The sequence below is a fragment of the Quercus lobata genome, chromosome 3, assembly GCF_001633185.2.
Source record: "Quercus lobata isolate SW786 chromosome 3, ValleyOak3.0 Primary Assembly, whole genome shotgun sequence".
NCBI classification, from domain to species: Eukaryota; Viridiplantae; Streptophyta; class Magnoliopsida; order Fagales; family Fagaceae; genus Quercus; species Quercus lobata.
The window spans coordinates 36546465-36565828 of record NC_044906.1 but is presented as its reverse complement, the minus strand read 5'-3'; the positions used below and the strand labels follow the sequence as shown (position 1 = coordinate 36565828).

The window sequence follows — 19364 nt, the reverse complement described above, 5'->3', positions numbered from 1 at the left end:
CAACTCTACACCATAATTAATCACAACACATCAGCAATTAAAAGGCAAGAGTAAGGGTTAGAGAGATGCAAACACAAAGATAACACTGGCACGTGTTATCACAGAGGAAACCAAAGAACTCAGCGAAAAACCTCTCCGTCGCCTCCAAGCAGTGAAATGGTCCACTAAAAAATAAAGTTAGGATACACGAATAGCAATAGACCCTCTAAGCCTAATCTACTCATTACACCTAAGCCCTCTAAGCTTCTTGCTCCAACAAGGTTAAGACTAACCGTGTTTTCTTTAGCTTTTCGGATCCCGCAATAAGCCCATTGCATCAACCAAGTGAATTGGTCATCTCCGAATTGCTTCCCAAGTACCAAAATACATTCTCACTGATATGTGTATGGTGAGATAAGGATTTGGGTAAAGAACCACTCAAGGGTGAGATAAGGATTTGGGTAAAGAACCACTCAAGGGTGTGTCAATGGAGAGGGTGAGAGTAAAGGAATTTGGAGAATCAAAAGTCTAAGTCTGTGGATGAGTCAATCTTGGTTTTCTATAGGGTTTCTCTCTCAAAATTCTCTCTAGAAGCTCTCTACATTTTGTGGGTATAAGGAATGTGAAAAGTCATTTTTCTGCAAAATAGGGCATTTTGGTGACTCACTTTTCAGTGGGATGAGTTGCTAGTTAACTTCTAGGCCAGACTGTTAATTTTTGTCCTGTAGTGCTCCAACTATCGTGACCCTTCAGCTTCCTGCATGCTTCACACATGTGGCATTTTGGTGAGTCGCCAATCGTGAGTCACTCGCGAGATCCAGTCACGGGAATCCTCTAAATGCTCACACACTTGAATTCTTCACACTCTTCTCACACACAACCCTTACATAATTCTCACCTAAATATAGCGTATCTAATTTCTGAAATACAAGCAAATTTGACACGGAATAAAGCCAATACATGATTGAATAAGTTCAACCTTACACGTACAAATATCACAAGGGCCATCTTGAAGGCCTAAAAGGAAGTTTCATGAGTTGTATATACATGTGAGCCAAGTATTTAAACTAAAAACAAAAGGGTTACTAAAGCCCTTAGACCCAAGACCAATTCCAAACCCACTACCTACAAGATTTGATGTGAATAAGAGACGTGCCTACCAGCAAGGCCCTGGCCATGATACTAACAAGTGTTTTGGCCTTCGTCATGCAATTCAAGGCTTAATAGACATCAAGGTGATTGCACCGCCTACAAGGCCTAGTATCACTAATAATCCCTTGCCCAACCACAATTTTGGGAGAGGATCGAGGATTAATTGCTTGATGATTGAAGAGGAAAGTAAAGAGGACCCATCTACATTGATCTATGGCCTACCCGAGTGCTTTATGATGACATGGGAAGAGTTGATGGGTATGACATCCACTACAGGATATGATATATGGAGTGAAGATGTACCGAAAACTAAGGTTAAGACTAACCGTGTCTTCTTTAGCTTTTCGGATCCCGCAATAAGCCCATTGCATCAACCAAGTGAATTGGTCATCTCCGAATTGCTTCCCAAGTACCAAAATACATTCTCACTGATATGTGTATGGTGAGATAAGGATTTGGCTAAAGAACCTCTCAAGGGTGTGTCAATGGAGAGGGTGAGAGTAGAGGAATTTGGAGAATAAAAAGTCTATGACTGTGGATGAGTCAATCTTGGTTTTCTATAGGGTGTCTCCCTCAAAATTCTCTCTGGAAGCTCTCTACATTTTGTGAGTATAAGGAATGTGAAAAGTCATTTTTCTGCAAAATAAGGCATTCTGGTGACTCACTTGTGAGTGGGATGAGTCGCGAGTTAACTTCTAGGCCAGACTGTCAATTTTTGTCCTGTAGTGCTCCAGCTATCGTAACCCTTTAGCTTCCTGCATGCTTCAAACGTGTGGCATTTTGGTGAGTCACCAGTCGTGAGTCACTCGCGAGATCCAGTCACGAGAATCCTCTAAATGCTCACACACTTGAATTCTTCACACTCTTCTCACACACAACCCTTACATAATTCTCACCCAAATATAGGGTATCTAATTGCTGAAATACAAGCAAATTTGACACGGAATAAAGCCAACACATTATTGAATAAATTCAACCTTACACGTACAAATATCACAAGGGCCATCTCGAAGGCCTAGAAGGAAGTTTCATGAGTTGTATATACATGTGAGCCAAGTATTTAAGCTAAAAACAAAAGGGTTACTAAAGCCCTTAGACCCAAGACCAATTCCAAACCCACTGCCTACAAGATTTGATGTGAATAAGAGACATGCCTACCAACAAGGCCCTGGCCATGATACTAACAAGTGTTTTGGCCTTCGTCGTGCAATTCAAGGCTTAATAGACAACAAGGTGATTGCACCGCCTACAAGGCCTAGCATCACTAATAATCCCTTGCCCAAACACAATTTTGGGAAAGGATCGAGGATTAATTGCTTGATGATTGAAGAATAAAGTAAAGAGGACCCATCTGCATTGATCTATGGCCTACCCGAGTGCTTTCTAATGACATGGGAAGAGTTGATGGGTATGAAATCCACTACAGGATATGATATATGGAGTGAAGATGTACTGAAAACCAAAAATTACCGAACATCCACTAATGAGGGGAGACACTTCAAAACCCAATCAAATTACTCAATATCCACAAATGGGGGGAGACACTTCAAATCCCAAGCAAATAACACAACCTCCACAAATGGGGGGATACACTTCAAAGCCCAAGATACCGATCCTAATGACCCAACAAAAATTGCCCACATTACAAGGGGGGAGACACTTCAAACCCCCACATTTGGAGATTGACAACCCAATAGAAGCCCTGAATAAATCTACCCAACAAACACATGCTGAAGAAGATAAGGTCCTCAAGCAACTACAGAAGACACAAGCCAACATATCTTTATGGGGTTTACTCATGGCCTCATACAAGCACCGCCAGAACCTGGTGGACCTTCTCAATCAAATCCAAGTCCCTACAACCACAACTTCTCAAGATTTGAATGCTATGATTGGGTCCATAAGTAGGGAACTCACTATTTCCTACTTTGACATGGATTTAACGAAGAAAGGGAAGCACCATAATGACCCATTGCACATTACAGTAGATGCCAAAGGCAAGAGGATTCCGATGGTTTTAATTAATGATGGAAGTGCCTTAAATGTGTGTCCATTAAAGACTACAAGTTGCTTGGGCCTAAGTATTGAGGATTTTGTACCGACTGACCAGCATGTGAAAGCTTATGACAATAGTAGAAAGGGAGGTCTTGGGAACCGTAACACTAGAGCTCACTATAGGGCCAATGATCAAGAACGTGGAATTTCAAGTCCTGAACATATTATCATGCTTCAATATGCTCCTTGGGTGACCATGGATCCATAACATAGAGGCCATACCATCATCCCTATACCAAAAGGTTCGGTTTCCACATAAAGGAGCCATAGTTACCATATATGGCGATACTTTGACCACACCTAAGCCTATTTTTGGTATTGACTCTAAGAATGAGCCATTAACATTGGATGGCTTTGAAATTGAAAGGCCTGGCTTTGAAAGAAGGGAAGAGGAAGTGGAGAAGATCCCCATGGACTTTGCTCCCTACAGCAACAATAATGTGGTGGCAATGACAAGGAGAATTAATTATCTTCCGAGGATGAACTTGGGGAAGACTGTGAAGAAGCCCACTATTCAAGTCTAGATTATTCCTACTGCCACACCACCTTTTGGGCTAGGCTATAAGCCCACTGATGATGACTTGGTAGAGATGGAGGTGAGAAGAATGGCTTATGCCAAGGCCAAATCAAAGGGACTTCCTTGCCCTCTGGAACCCCTAAAGCCCTATACTTCTACATTGAACGGAAAGTTTGTCAAAGCTAGAGATAGCCAACGCTATTAGGGATTCCCTGAACTAAGATTTGATCATAAGAACAGAACTATGATGCCTAGGTTCGAGCTACTATTTAATTGCAACAACAAGCTTCCAGAACTGAAAAAGGAAGACACAACTTGAGTTCCTACTGATTGGGCTGACTACATGGACCCTGATGCAATGACTACACTTCTTGGAGATGCCATTTGCAATATAGAAGAAGAAGAGTGCTGGGAGGCTTGCCAACATGCATTGAAAAGCCCGTACGAAGTAAGAACAAGTGATGAAAATGAGGAAGGGGGAGAAGCCCCTAGTGATGATGATGAAGGTAGCAACAACAAGAGTGATAATAGTAGTGACAGTAGCAGCAGTGACAATGGAGATGGTGAAGATGATGGCAACAGTGATAGTGAAAGCAATGATACTGAAGACTATGATAGCCAATAGTGGCAATGATTGGAGTGAACCCCCTAGTGATAGAGAATATGAAGATGATGGGCTTTATTATGAAGACTATGATGATGATGTAGACTACTATGATGAAGATATAGAGGATGATGCCGAAGTTGAACCTATATACATAGGAAGCGATGCTGACAGTGATCAATACAGTCTAGAAAATGTGTTAGAAGCTGTAGGAGAAGAGATTGGAGAAGCTAATTATATAGACTATAGGCATCTCTTAGATTGGAGTTACATCATTGATGTTAGTTCAAAGTCAGGACCTCGATATGACAAGCATGGTAGATAGATTCCTGAGTTGGGGTCATTTCACAATTTAGAGCTTGGCTCACTGACCTCATACACCGAAGAAGAAGATGACATAGATGCTAGATTAGCCACTCTAGATCAAAAACTGATGGTCCATAGTCTCAGAAACATAATGCTAGATAGCCTTGAAGATGATAATAAGAAGATGGAAGGGAACGAGTCAAAATACCTCCCTCAATACACCCACCTAAACAACAAAGGGAAGCAAGATTTGTTTGGTGAGTGGATGGATAGCATAGAGCGCTTGGATGCTTTTGCGACTGACAAGCCCATAGATATAGAGGTTGATGGTGAAGCCACGGATTATATGGATGAAGATCCCACAGTACTGATGTTGAGGGAAGAAGGAACTCACTGGGAGCCACCTGCCATTGTTGAAGCCACGACCGAGTTGAAGAACTAGGTATGGGAGGGAGCTGCCCACCCCATAGAGAACTCCATGAATAAGATCAAGACCGCTGAGTCAATCACTCTTGCCAAGAACACTGTTTCTATCCCTATCGAGTCTATTTCTGCTGGAGTTACTATTCTTGTCAAGTCTGTTTGTGATACTATTCTTGTTGAGTCTGTTTTAGTTAAGTCTATTGAGTTTGTTGAGAACTCTTTTCCTTCTAATGTGATTTTTTATTTTGCTTATTTGTTGGCTTTGAATGTTTTTATTTCTAAAATTGATAAAGAAACTCTTAATAATAAGGAATTAAAATAAGGGCATTTAGAACCTATAAAAGAAGAAACTTAACCTATTAACCTGGGAACTGATAATGAACCTAAAATGATACAAGTGGGCAATATCCTAACCACCTCTGAGAAAGATGCATTAGTTGCCCTACTAACAAAGTTCAAAGAGGTATTTGCATGGTCATATGAAGACATTCCTGGGATTGATACATATATAGTGCAACACTGCATCCTTACAGATCCAACCATGAAACCCGTCAAGCAGAAATTGAGAAGAATGAAGCCAAAGTGGACTCTTAAGATCAAGGAAGAGGTCGAGAAACAGTATAATGCAGGATTCCTAAGGGTGGTCAACTATCTAGAATCGTTAGCTAATGTGGTTCCGGTGCCAAAGAAAGATGGGAAAGTTAGAATGTGTGTAGACTTCCAAGATTTGAATAAGGCTAGCCCAAAAGATGATTTTCCTTTGCCTCACATTGACATCCTAGTTGACAACACAGCAAGACATGCCTTGATATCATTTATGGATGGATTTTCAAGGTACTCAGATAAAGATGGCTTCAGAAGATATGGAAAAAACCTCCTTCATCACTCCATGGGGGACATACTGCTACAAGGTCATGCCATTTGGCCTTAAGAATGTTGGTGCTACTTACCAACGTGTAGCCACCACTTTGTTGCATGATTTGATCCACAAAGAAGTAGAGGTTTATGTTGATGACATGACAGTGAAATCCAAATACCGTGAAAGGCATATACCAGCTTTACGGAAATTCTTTGAAAGAATCCAATTTTACAAGTTGAGGTTGAATCCAAAGAAGTGCACTTTCAGAGTCACATCCGGAAAGCTACTAGGGTTTATGGTAAGTCAAAGAGGAATTGAAGTCAATCCTGACAAAATCAAGGCAATTGTAGAGATGAAGCCTCCAAGAACTGAAAAGGAGACTCGGGGGTTTCTGGGGAGGATACAGTACATCAGCATATTCATAGCCTAGCTCACCATGACATGTGAACCAATTTTTCAACTGCTCAAAAAAGAAGTTCCTACAGTATGGAATGAACAATGCTAAGAAGCCTTTGAAAAGATTAAAAATTATCTGATGAAGCCACCAATACTCGTCCCATCGGTACCTGAAAAACCATTCTTGTTGTATCTCACAACTACGAATACAGTAATGGGGGCTTTACTTGCTTAATACCTAGAGGAGACTAGAAAAAAGAATGCAATCTACCACATTAGCAAGAAGATGTTGCCTTATGAAGAAAAGTATTCACCACTTGAGAAGATATGTGTAGCACTTGTATGGGCAACCCGCAAACTCAGACATTATATGCTTGCTTACAAGGTCTTGTTGATTGCAAGAATGGACCCATTGAAATATCTACTGGAGAAGCCTTTGCAAGATGGGAAGACAACTAAATGGGTTTTACTTTTATCAAAACTTGATATTAAATATGTGACTCAGAAGTCTGTAAAAGGGAAAGCAATTGTCGACCACTTAGCCCATTGTTCACCAAAAGAAGCTGAAGAAATCAAAGGGGACTTTCTAGATAAAGATATTATGGTGATCGAGGTGGAATCAGGGAAGATGTATTTTGATGGAGCAACTAATCAAAATGGAAGTAGCATTGGAGTTCTCTTAATTTCTCCAAAAGGGACACACATCCCATTTTCTGGTAGGCTCAACTTTCCTGCCACCAACAATGCCACTAAATATGAAGCTTGCATTATGGGGTTACGAGCAGCCCTAAGTCTTGGAGTGAAAGAGTTGGAAGTATATGGTGACTTTGCCTTGATAATCTCTCAGATTCAGAATAAATGGAAGATCAAGGAAGAAAGGCTAATGCCTTATCATGAATGTCTTCAAAAGTGGGCCTCGAAATTCAGCAAGATTCAATATCAATATGTGCCAAGAATGCAAAATCAGATTGTAGATACTTTAGCAACAATGGCATCCATGATGGATGGGCCAAAGGAAGATAAAGCTAGACCAATAGTGGTGGAACAGAAAGAAGAGCCAGCTTATTGCCTGACAATAGAAGAAGATGAGGAAAAGAATGGAGAAGAGGAATGGTATTCAGATATCCTACGGTACCTAAAGGATGGGACATACCCAAAGTCTGTAGACAAGAATGACCAATTGACTATCAGGAAGTTGTCCACTAATGATATTATTTGTGGCGAAAAGCTTTACAGAAGATCATATGATGGAATTCATCTCTTTTGTGTGACCTCCAAGGAAGCACAACAAATAATTGAAGAGGTTCATAAGTCAAGTTATAGGCCACATATGAATGCACACATGCGGTCACGGAAGATAATGAGACAAGGTTATTATTGGACTACTATGGAAGCCGACTGTGCAGCTTATGTTTGAAAATGCCATCAATGCCAAGTCTATGGAGATCTAAAGCACATGCCACCCATGCCATTACATACTATGACATCACCCTGGTCGTTCTCTACATGGGGGATAGACATTATTGGGAAAATTCACCCAACAACATCCAATGGCCATGAGTTCATACTCGTAGCCATTGATTATTTCACTAAGTAGGTAAAATCTGCTTCATACAATGTTTTGAACTCAATGAAAGTTGGTCAATTCATTCAAACCAATATCATTTACAGATATGGGGTACCACATGAGATTATCTCAGACAATGGGCGCATTTCAAGGGAAAAACGGAGAAGTTGCTACGACAATTCAACATTCAACACCACAAATCTTCGCCCTACCGTCCTTAGACTAATGGAGCAATTGAGGCTACCAACAAGAATATAGGGTGAATCTTGAACAAGAGTATGAAAAACTACAAGGACTGGCACCTACAATTACCCTATGCACTTTGGGGTATAGAACATCAATTCGATCTTCCACGAGAGCCACTCCATATTCATTGGTGTATGCGATGGAAGCAGTCCTCCCCATTGAAATGGGTGTTCGTTCATTGAGAACAGTGTTGGAGAGTGAAATCCCTAAAGTAGATTGGTTGCAAAGTAGATATGATCAATTATGCATGATGGACAAGAAGAGACTTAAGGCCCTGTATCATATTCAAGGTTACCAAAGGAGGCATAAGAAAGCTTTTGACAAGAAAGTAAGAACCAAAGATTTGAAGTTGGAGGATTTAGTGCTAAAAGAAATCTGAGCCTCAATTCAAGATGCAAACAAGAAGTTCAAGCAAAATTGGGCAGGTCCATACATTATCAAGTAGATATACTCTGAGGGAGCAGTAAGGTTGATGGATTTAGATGCAAACCTTTTCACTGAACCAACCAATATGGATGAATTGAAGAAATACCACGTCTGAGGTTGTAGTCTCAAAGCACCACGTCTGGAGTGGTTGTAAATTATATTGTTTCCCTTTCTAGGTTTGTTAAAAAAAAAAAAAAAAAAAGTAGGCAGAAAACCCAAAAGGGCAATCTACGCAAAAGGAGAGTAAAAAAAAAAGAGTGAGAGAGCTTGCTAGGTTGAAAACCTGAAAAGGTAGCCTAGGCAAAAGTTAAGGCAAAAAAAAAAAAAAAAAAAAATTAACTACGTGATGACCTAATCCTACTCCTACTGCCAAAAGGGTACGTAGGCAACCATGCATTGGTCCGGTCACAATTTCCCAAAACCCACCATTTACCCATTAACCAAAAAAAAAAAAAAAAACAATTCAAAAATTTAACCATTCCATTAAACCATGTCATTACACAAAACCTTCAAAAAACCAAACCCTCAAAACCTAAACCTTAAACCAAATTTTGAAAAAAAACTAAACCCTAAAAACCTAAACCTTAAACAGAGCCCATGACCTAAAAGTCCTAAATAATTCCTAAACCTAAGAGTTTCACATCCACTTTTAAAATAAACATGTTCAAAGCTAAAAAATAAGATGATCATTTTTTCTTCAGTCTTTTCTTCTTGGGTCGTTGATTGCTTTCATCTATGTTAAGCACCTTGTAATTTAAGTCCCTCCTTTTAAATTCATAGTTGTCAATCTCGTGTCTTTCTCGATTGTCTTCGAGGAATTGTTTTCTCATAGCAACCATGTTAGCCTCCTTGTCCACAATCTTGTTCACTAGCCAGTTAGAGTAGTCAGTGGTCATCCTTTGAAAGTGAACCTTAACAAAGGACTGATCCACTTGGTCAGCCATCTCTAAGCCCAACAACATGTTCCATATAGAAGTAGGATTTGTGTCCATAGGAGTAAAAGGTTTTATTCTTTTTCCACCGTATATTCCTTACTCATATTGGAATTACCTCAAGAGTCTGTCAGCCTTGTAGAAAGTTGCTTTCCTTAACCCAATTAGGAAGATGTAATCTGATCCCAGAGACCATAACAAAGGGGTTGGGCACTTCCACCAATAACAATTCCACCAAATGGAGGCGTTGGATTTCTTGTTTAGAAGTTTCACCTAGTCACTCTCAGTTTGACACTTGGATTTGAGGACAATCCTACTGAGAAAATTGCCAGGACCATACTCAGCAACGATAGGTGTAGCAATCATGTCCAATCTTTCCATCAACCATATTTGCAAAACAAAGGGACTCCCAAGAAAGTTTTGTGACTCTCCACCATGAAATACAGAGTCCAATCCTAGAAGAGTTTCTGCCAAGACTAGAGGATCAGGATTATCACCATCTTTAATCTAAACCACAACACTTATGGCTCGAGCATCCACAAAATCAGGCCTTCTTAAGCAAAGCAAGAATTTTCCCACAAAGCAAAGAGCTAAGCCAAAATTGTTCTGCATGTTGTCAGTCACTCCGTGAGTACATTTATTGATCAACCTGGAAAGAACTGTACGAAGATTCACCATGTGCCCTTCAATCATGCTACTGGTAATTGAAATAGGAAGTCCTAGAGCATCAAATAAATTTTCCCTGTCTAGGATCACAAGAAACTGCTACGGATTTCTTGCTAGCATCATAACCCAGGATAGCTAAAAATTCTACAATGGTGGGACAAAGTTCAGTAGTTTGAAACTGGAATACATGGTTTTCAGTATCCCAGAACTTCACGACAACACGGAGGAAATCCCACTTGATCTTGACATTCCTCAAAGCCTTAATTCCCTCTAGTTTATACACTGTAAAATTGGTCTTAGTGCTAAAATCAAAGCTATAAACCCTTCTGTTGATATCATGAATTGTTGAATGAGAAAATTTTTGATTGTTAGCTATGGATAACTCTTGCTTGTGATTATTGTGTCTTGCTAACTTTGATGCAGAGATTTGTTTACAGGATAGATTGCTAAAGTAAGGTACTTCAATTCTTAGTCAGGTTTAAATAAGTTTCAAAGAGTTTGTAGCTGAGTAGGTAAGTGTTTCATGGTCACAACAAAGAAAATATTTTTCAAAAAACTTGAAAACGCAAAACACGCGTCAAAAAAGCGTAAGGAGTTGGCCTAACTTTGGGTAAGCCAGTCGGCACATTAAAGTGCCATTCGGCACTCTAAAAGTGCTGATCTGCACTTCCAAAGTGCCGATTGGCACTCAACTCCACTAAGGCTCATTTATCCTGTTTTTTGTTTTCAAGCACTCTTTAGATCCATTTTTGACCCTATTTAACACTCAAAAGGATTTTGTTTTTCTTAAACTGGGGCATTCAGACATATCTTGTTCTTGTTTTAGAAAACATTTTCACCCACATCACTACTTTCAAAAGAAACATTGATCAAATTAAGTTTTTTTTCAAAACCATGAATTCATCTCTCAAATTAGGGGCATTCGGCCATGACTCATTCATTTAAAAAAAAAAAAAAAAAAAAGACCATCCTCATTATCTAAACTAGGGGCATTCAGCTCCGCCTCATGCAAGTCAGTACAAATTCCATCAGAATTGGTCAAGATAAGTTTAAATTGGTACTACAAGACTTCATCAAGTGAATTCTAAACTTGTCTCATTTAAAGTTCCAACAAGATCAAAAGCAATTCAAAGGACAAAGAGCTAAAAGCTAAAATTAATACAAATTTGTCTAACAAACACTTCTTCTTGTTTTTGCAGGAAATTTAAAAACACAAATCAAGCATCATTAGGACTCCGAGTTCGCTTGCACAAAGACCTCCTCGATCCACCTCTAGAGGAGCCGCCCTCAGTGTTTCCTTCTTGACTGGCATAGAATCGAGATTCTTGCTGCCAGTTCTCAAGTTCAAGATTTCTGATCCTTTCCTCCAAGGATCTTGTGTTGGCATCAGCCAATGCCATGTGACTAGCCTGAAAATATAACAAAGACAAGAGTTAGACCCATCATCAGGATAACCAAAGAAAATCTCATGCCCAACAAAAATTTTCAATGACCAAAATTTCATGCCACCACAAAATTTTTTCATACCCATGCCCACATAATTTTGCCATGCTTATGAAATAAGACTTACACATGCCAACAAATTTTCCGCATTCATCATGGATTTGTTCGACCAAGCCTATACAACAAATTTTTCATAATTTCAATGCCCCCAACATTCAAGCTAAAATTCATTTCAACAACACCACATATTACATACATTGCCAAACTCCAAATTTCAAGTTTCAAATTCCAAATTCCAAATTTCAAGTTTCAAATCCCAAATTTCAAACTCTCAATTCCAAATTTCAAATTTTCAATCCCAAGTTTCAAAATCTCAATTCCAAATTTCAAATTTTCAATCCCAAGTCTCAAATTTCAAATTCCAAATTCCAAGTTTCAAATTTCAAAGATAAAATCTTTTTCAAAGGACTACAAAAATCAATCAAAGTTTTCTTGCTAAAAACGGGAAAAAAATATAAATAAAGAAAGAAAATATGAAGATCACATAACTTAAAACAATGGAAAACCAAAACATTCATCATTTAAAGTCTAATCCAAAATTTTGGTCTTTTGTAGCAAAAACTCCAGGTTCCGAGGTAGAGAAGCCCTTTGGTTGCCACAGTTCAGGTTCGAGGAAGAGAAGCCCCTTGGTCGTCACAATTCAAGATTGAGATAGAGAAGCCACTCAATTGCCCCAGGTTCTGAGGTAGAGAAGTCCCTTGAATACCTTCCATCAAGATCGAGGTAGAGAAACCCGTTAATCGCCACAGCCTAAGTTCCAAGGTAGAGAAGCCCCTCGGTCACCTTCCACCAAGATCGAGGAAGAGAAGCCCCTTGGTCACCACAATCTAGGTTCCGAGGTAGAGAAGCCCCATGGTTACATTTCATCAAGATCGAGGTAGAGAAGGCCCTTGATCGCCACAGCACAGGTTTTGAGGTAAAGAAGCCCATTGGTTACCATTCATCAAGATCGAGGTAGAGAAGCCCCTTGATCACCACAGCACAGGTTCCGAGGTAAAGAAGCCCCTTGGTTACCTTTCATTAAGATCGAGGTAGAGAAGCTCCTTGGTCGCCACAGCCCAGGTTCCGAGGTAGCAAAGCCCCTTGGACACCTTTCATCAAGATTGAGCTAAAGAAGCCCCTTGGTCACCACAACTCAGGTTCCGAGGTAGAGAAGCCCCTTAGACACCTTTCATCAAGATCGAGCTAAAGAAGTCCCCCGATCGCCACAGCTCAGGTTCTAAGGTAGAGAAGCCCCTTGGACACCTTTCATCAAGATCGAGGTAGAGAAGTTCCTTGATTACCATAGCTCAGGTTCTGAGGTAGAGAAGACCCTTGGACACCTTTCATCAAGACCGAGGTATAGAAGCCCCACAGTCGACACACCTCAGGTTCCAAGGTAGAGAAGCATCTTGGTTACCTTTCATCAAGATCGAGGTAGAGAAGCCCTTTAGTCGCCACAGCCTAGGTTCCGAGGTAGAGAAGCTGGTTGGATACCATTCGTCAAGATTGAGATAGAGAAGCTTCTCAATCATCTCGGGTTTCGAGGTAGAGAAGCCCCTTCGTTACCTTTCATCAAGATTGAGGTAGAGAAGCCCCTTGATCGCCACAACCCAGATTTTCGAGGTAGAGAAGCCCATTGGTTACCATTCATCAAGATTGAGATAGAGAAGCCTCTCAATCGTCCCAGGTTCCGAGGTAGAGAAGTCCCTTGGTTACCTTTCATCAAGATTGACGTAGAGAAGCCCCTTGGACACCTTTTATCGAGATCGAGGTAGAGAAGCCCCTTGATCGTCACAGCTTTGGTTCCAATGTAGAGAAGCCCCTTGGACACCTTTCATCAAGACTAAGGTAAAGAAGCTCCTTCGTCGCCACAATTCAAGTTTTGAGGTAAAGAAGCCCCTTGGTTACCTTTCATCAAGATCAAGGTAGAGAAGCCCCTTAATTGCCATAACTCAGGTTCTAAGGTAAAGAAGCCCCTTGGACACCTTTCATCAAGATCGAGGTAGAGAAGCCCCTTGGTCGCCACAACTCAGGTTCCGATGTAGAGAAAACTTTGGTTACCTTTCATCAAGATTGAGGTAGAGAAGCGCCTTGGTCGCCACAACCGAGGCTTCGAGGTAGAGAAACCGCCTAGTTACCATTCATTAAGATTGAGATAGAGAAGCCTCTGAATCATCCTAGGTTCTGAGCTAGAGAAGCGCCTTGGATACATTTTATCAAGATCAAGATATAGAAGCTCCTTGATCGCCACAGCCCAGGTTCTAATTTAGAGAAGCCCATTGGTTACCATTCATTAAGATTGAGATAAAGAAGCCTCTCAATCATCCCAGGTTATGAGGTATAGAAATCCCTCAGTTACCTTTCATCAAGATCAAGGTAGAGAAGCCCCTTGGTCGCCACTGCACAGGTTCCGAGGTAGAGAAGCCCCCTAGACACCTTTCATCAAGATCGAGGTAGAGAAGCCCTTTGGTCACCACAGTTCAGGTTCTGAGGTAGAGAAGCCCCTCGGTTACCTTTAATTAAGATCAAGGAAGAGAAGCCCTTTGCTCGCCACAGTTCAGGTTCAAGGTAGAGAAGCCCCTTGGTTACCTTTCATCAAGTTCAAGGTAGAGAAGCCCCTTGATCGCCAAACCCAAGTTTCAAGGGAGAGAAGCCCCTTGGAAACCTTTCATCAAGATTGAGGTAAAGAAGCCCCTTGATCGCCACAGCCTAGGTTCTGAGGTAAAGAAGCCCCTTGGACACCTTTCATCAAGATCAAGGTAGAAAAGCCCCTTTGGTCGCTACAACTTAAGTTCCAAGGTAGAGAAGCCCCTTTGGTTGCCACAATTCAGGTTCCAAGGTAGAGAAGCCCCTCGGTTACCATTCATCAAGATAGAGGTACAGAAGCCCCTTAAACACTTTTCATCAAGATCAAGGAAGAGAAGCCCCTTGATCACCACGACGCAGGTTCTGAGGTCAAGAAGCACCTTGGTCACCTTTTATCAAGATTATGGTAGACAAGCCCCTTGATCGCCACGGCCAAGGTTCTTAAGGAAAGAAGCCCCTTGGAAACCTTTCATCGAGATCGAGGTAAAAAAGACCCTTGATCACCACAGCCTAGATTCTGAGGTAGAGAAGCCCCTTGGACACCTTTCATTAAGATCAAGGTAGAGAAACCCTTTGGTTGCCAAAGCTCAAGTTTCGAGGTAGAGAAGCCCCTTGGTCCCCACAATTCAGGTTCCGTGGTAAAGAAGCCCCATTGTTACCATTCATCAAGATAGAGGTAGAGAAGCCCTTTGGTCGCCACAATTCAGATTCCGAGGTAGAAAAGACCCTTGGTTACCTTTCATCAACATCGAGGTAGAGAAGCCCATTTGCAACCTTTCATCAAGATCGAGATAGAGAAGCCACTTGATCGCCACAACCCAGGTTCTAAGGTAGATAAGCCCCTTGGTTACCTTTCATCAAGATCAAGGTAGAGAAGCCCCTTAATCGCCACAACCCAGGTTTCGAGGGAGAGAAGTCCCTTGGAAACCTTTCATCAAGATCGAGGTAAAAAGGCCCGTAGATCGCCACAGCCTTGGTTCTGAGGTAGAGAAGCCCCTTTGGTCGCCACAGCTCAAGTTTCGAGGTAGAAAAGCCCCTTGGTGGTCACAATTCAGGTTCCAAGGTAGAGAAGCCCCTTTGTTACCATTCATCAAGATCGAGGTAGAAAAGCCCATTGGTCACCACAATTCAAGTTCTGAGGTAGAGAAGCCCCTTGGTTACCTTTCATCAAGATTGAGGTAGAGAAGCCCCTTTGTCGCCACAATTCAGGTTCTGAGGTAGAGAAGCCCCTTGGTTACCTTTCATCAAGATCGAGGTAGAGAAGCCCCTTGATCACCATAACCCAGGTTCTAAGGTAGAGAAGCCTCTTGGTTACCTTTCATCAAGATCAAGATAGATAAGCCCCTTGATCTCCACAGCCCAAGTTTCGAGGGAGAAAAGCCCCTTGGGAACCTTTAATCAAGATCGAGCTAAAGAAGCCCCTTGATCGCCACAGCCTAGGTTTTGAGGTAGAGAAGCCCCTTGGACACCTTTCATCAAGATCGAGGTATAGAATCCCCTTTGGTCGCCACAGCTCAAGTTCCAAGGTAGACAAACCCTATTGGTCGCCACAGCTCAAGTTCCAAGGTGGAGAAGCCCCTTGGTCACCACAATTCAGGTTCCAAGATAGAGAAGCCCCTTGGTTACCTATCATCAAGATCGAGCTAAAGAAGCCCTTTAGACACCTTTCATCAAGATCGAGATAGAGTAGCCCCTTAATCGCAACAGCCCAGGTTCCGAGGTAGAGAAGCCCCTTGGTTATCATTCATCATGATCATGATAGAGAAGCCCCTTGATCGCTACAGCCCAGGTTTCGAGGGAAAAAAGCCCCTTGAAAACCTCTCATAAAGATCGAGGTAAAGAACCCCCTTGATCGCCACAGCCTTGGTTCCGAGGTAGAGAAGCCCCTTGGACACCTTTCATCAAGATCAAGGTAGAAAAGCCCCTTTGGTCGCCACAACTCAGGTTCCGAGGTAGAGAAGCCGCTTGGTTACCTTTCTTCAAGATCGAGGTAGAGAAGCCCCTTAGACAACTTTCATCAAGATCGAGGTAGAGCAGCCCCTTGATCGCCACAGCCTAGGTTTTAAGGTAGAGAAGCCCCTTGGTTACCTTTCATCATGATCAATGTAGAGAAGCCCCTTGATGGCTACAGCCCAGGTTTCGAAGGAGAGAAGCCCCTTGGAAACCTCTCATCAAGATCAAGGTAAAGAACCCCTTGATCGCCACAACCTTGGTTCTGAGGTAAAGAAGCCCGTCGAACACCTTTCATTAAGATCAAGGTAGAGAAGCCCCTTTGGTCGCCACAACTCACGTTCCGAGGCAGAGAGGCCCCTCGGTTACCTTTCATCAAGACCAAGGTAAAGAAGCCCCTCGGTCGCCACAATTCAGGTTCCGAGGTAGAGAGGCCCCTTGGTTGCCTTTCATCAAGATCGAGGTAGAGAAACCCTTTGGACACCTTTCATCAAGATCGATGTAGAGAAGCCCTTTTATCCCACAGCTCAAGTTCCGAGGTAGAGAAACCCCTTGGTTACCTTTCATCAAGATCAAGGTATAAACGCCCCTTGATCGCCATAGCCCAAGTTTCAAGGGAGAGAAGCCTCTTGGAAACCTTTCATCAAGATCAAGGTAAAGAAGCCCCTTGATCGCCACAACCTAGGTTCCAAGGTAGAGAATCCCCTTGGACACCTTTCAATAAGATCGAGGTAGAGAAGCCCTTTTGGTCACCACAACTTAAGTTCCGAGGTAGAGAAGCCCTTGGTTGCCACCTTTCAGGTTTCGAGTTAGAGAAGCCCCTTGGTTACTTTAAATCGAGATCGAGGTAGAGAAGCCCCTGGTCGCCACAATTCAGGTTCCGAGGTAGAGAAGCCCCTTGGTTACCTTTCATCAAGATCGAGGTAGAGAAGCCTGTTGATCGACCCACCATATTCAGACTGGGATAGAGAAGCCTCTCAGTCACTCCAATTATCAAGATTCATTTTAGTGTTGGTTATCAAGTAGGTCAAGTATTCACAGTTTTCATTTTTGTCAAATAACAAGCCACTTGTTCTATGTCCCAAGGTTTTAGGTTCTAGGGCTAGGTAATATTTGAAAATTCAACCTCAACTAAATCATGGCTACTAAAATCAGTGTCTTTGTTTTACATTGACATTTGCTTTACAAGTTCTATCAATGAGGGGCAATTCGTAGACCCTCGTTTTTGCACCTATGATTTAATCAAGGAAGATGACTAGAATGACCATTCATATACCCAAAATTCATGATTCAATTAGATGCATTAATTCATTCATTTCATATCATAAAAATGATCTTGAGATTCTAACGGTCTCGACGGTATGTCCGATTTTCAATTCGGACTGTCAGATTGAAAAATATCGCATGATCAATTTTGCTCGATCTGCATGCAATCAGTTTAGCTAGAATCAGCCGCACAAGATTAATTTAAATCTGATCCTTTTCGATTTTTTAGAAATAAGAACGCATCCCAATTCGTACTCTGATCATTCAACTAATTTTTCAAATTCCAGCCTCTATAAATAGAGGATATCTCTCAAAATTCAACACACTTTTTCACGCTTTTTAACCCCCCCTTCTTTCTGGCTCTTCTCTTCGTTTTTTTTTTTTTTTTTTTTTTTTTTTTTTTTTTTTTTAATGATGTTCTGGAGGCTCTAGCCTTAGGAATTTCTTTTCTATAAGCAAAATATTTTAGGCTTCAAAGATAATTAAATAAATTTCTTTAAATCCTAAAATATCCTTTCACAAAGAATAGTATGCTCATGCAAGAGGTAGTTTTTTTTTTTTTTTTTTTTTTCCTTTTTTCTTCTATTCCTTTCTATTAATTTTGTTTTGATGATGCATGAATAGGCTTAGGATTGTTTTTTATTTTTGATTCTTATGTAATTGCCATGTGTTGTTTGAACTTTTCTTTAATTATGTTCTAGTTGATTTGTTATTATGATTTCTCTCTTGAATCTCAAAATCTGCTAATTATCAAAGATTTTTTTTTAAACTAAAAACTGATCTGAATTTTTCAGATCTGATTTTTTTAACACATAAAACTGATATGTATTTTCATTAAATGCAAATCTGATTTTTTTAACACGTAAAACTGCTCTGTTTTTTTATTAAATACAGATCTGATTTTTTTTAACACACAAAACTGATCTGTATTTTCATTAAATACATATCTATTCTTTTTAAACACAAAACAGATCTATATTTTCATTAAATACAGATCTGATTTTTTTAAACACATAAAACTGATTTGTATTTTCATTAAATACGGATTTGATTTTTTTTTTTTTAAGAAAATTTTCTTTGTCACAAAATAGCAGATTTTGAAATTTAAAAGAAGAAGCTAAAAGTTGAGATGATTTTTTATTGATGCATGTAACATAGATTTATCTCATGAGTGTAGTTCCTCTTCTAAAAAAGTCTTTTTCTTATTTTATTCATAAAAAGCAAATCTGATTTTTTTTTTTTTTCTCTACAAATCTAGATTTTTTTTAATTCACAAAACATATCTGATTTTTCCTAATAAAAATCACCATTTTTAACTTTGCTCCAAAATAGATCTGATTTTCTTTGCAAAACTTTTTTTTTTTTGGTTTTATCTACACAAAAACAGATCTAGTTTCTTTTTTAAAGAATCAAATCAATTTTTTTTTACAAAAACATATCTTAATTTTTTTTTCTAAAAAAAGAGGATACATTCATAAGATGGATTTATGTGAGTTAGTTTTGGTCAAGTGTGTCATGTATGTTCAGCACATCATTCACATCATGCAAAAAGGCTATATTGGTAATTAGAGTCTAGAAGACCAGACTCTGTCTGGGCGGAATGGATGCCTAACACCTTTCCATTCCGTAACCAATAACCTAGCTTCCGAACTTAGTTCTTTTGGATAGGTAGACCTGTGCCTTGTCTTTCTTTTTATTTTTGGGTAGGTTGTAACTATGACAAAAAGTCATGTATTCTTTTGGTAGATTGTAACTAAGACTCAAAGCCTTGTAAGATTCAATTTATCAAGACTGTATCTATTTCTATTCAATCAATGACAATGAAGTATTTTGATCAGGTAATTTTGTATTTACTTTTTTCTTATTTTTTGTATAAAAAATAAATGGCGACTCCACACCATTGACCCAAAAAAAGAAGTGCCCTGAAAAAGCACTCAAATCTCTTTTTT

General features: G+C 40.3%; 1 protein-coding gene across 1 annotated transcript; it reads left to right on the top strand.

Moving 5' to 3' along the window:
* Positions 1–6577: 6577 nt before the first annotated feature.
* Positions 6578–7708, top strand: LOC115980832. Its single transcript, XM_031103044.1, has one exon. The coding sequence runs from the start codon at positions 6578–6580 to the stop codon at positions 7706–7708; it is 1131 nt and encodes a 376-aa protein (XP_030958904.1).
* Positions 7709–19364: the final 11656 nt, after the last annotated feature.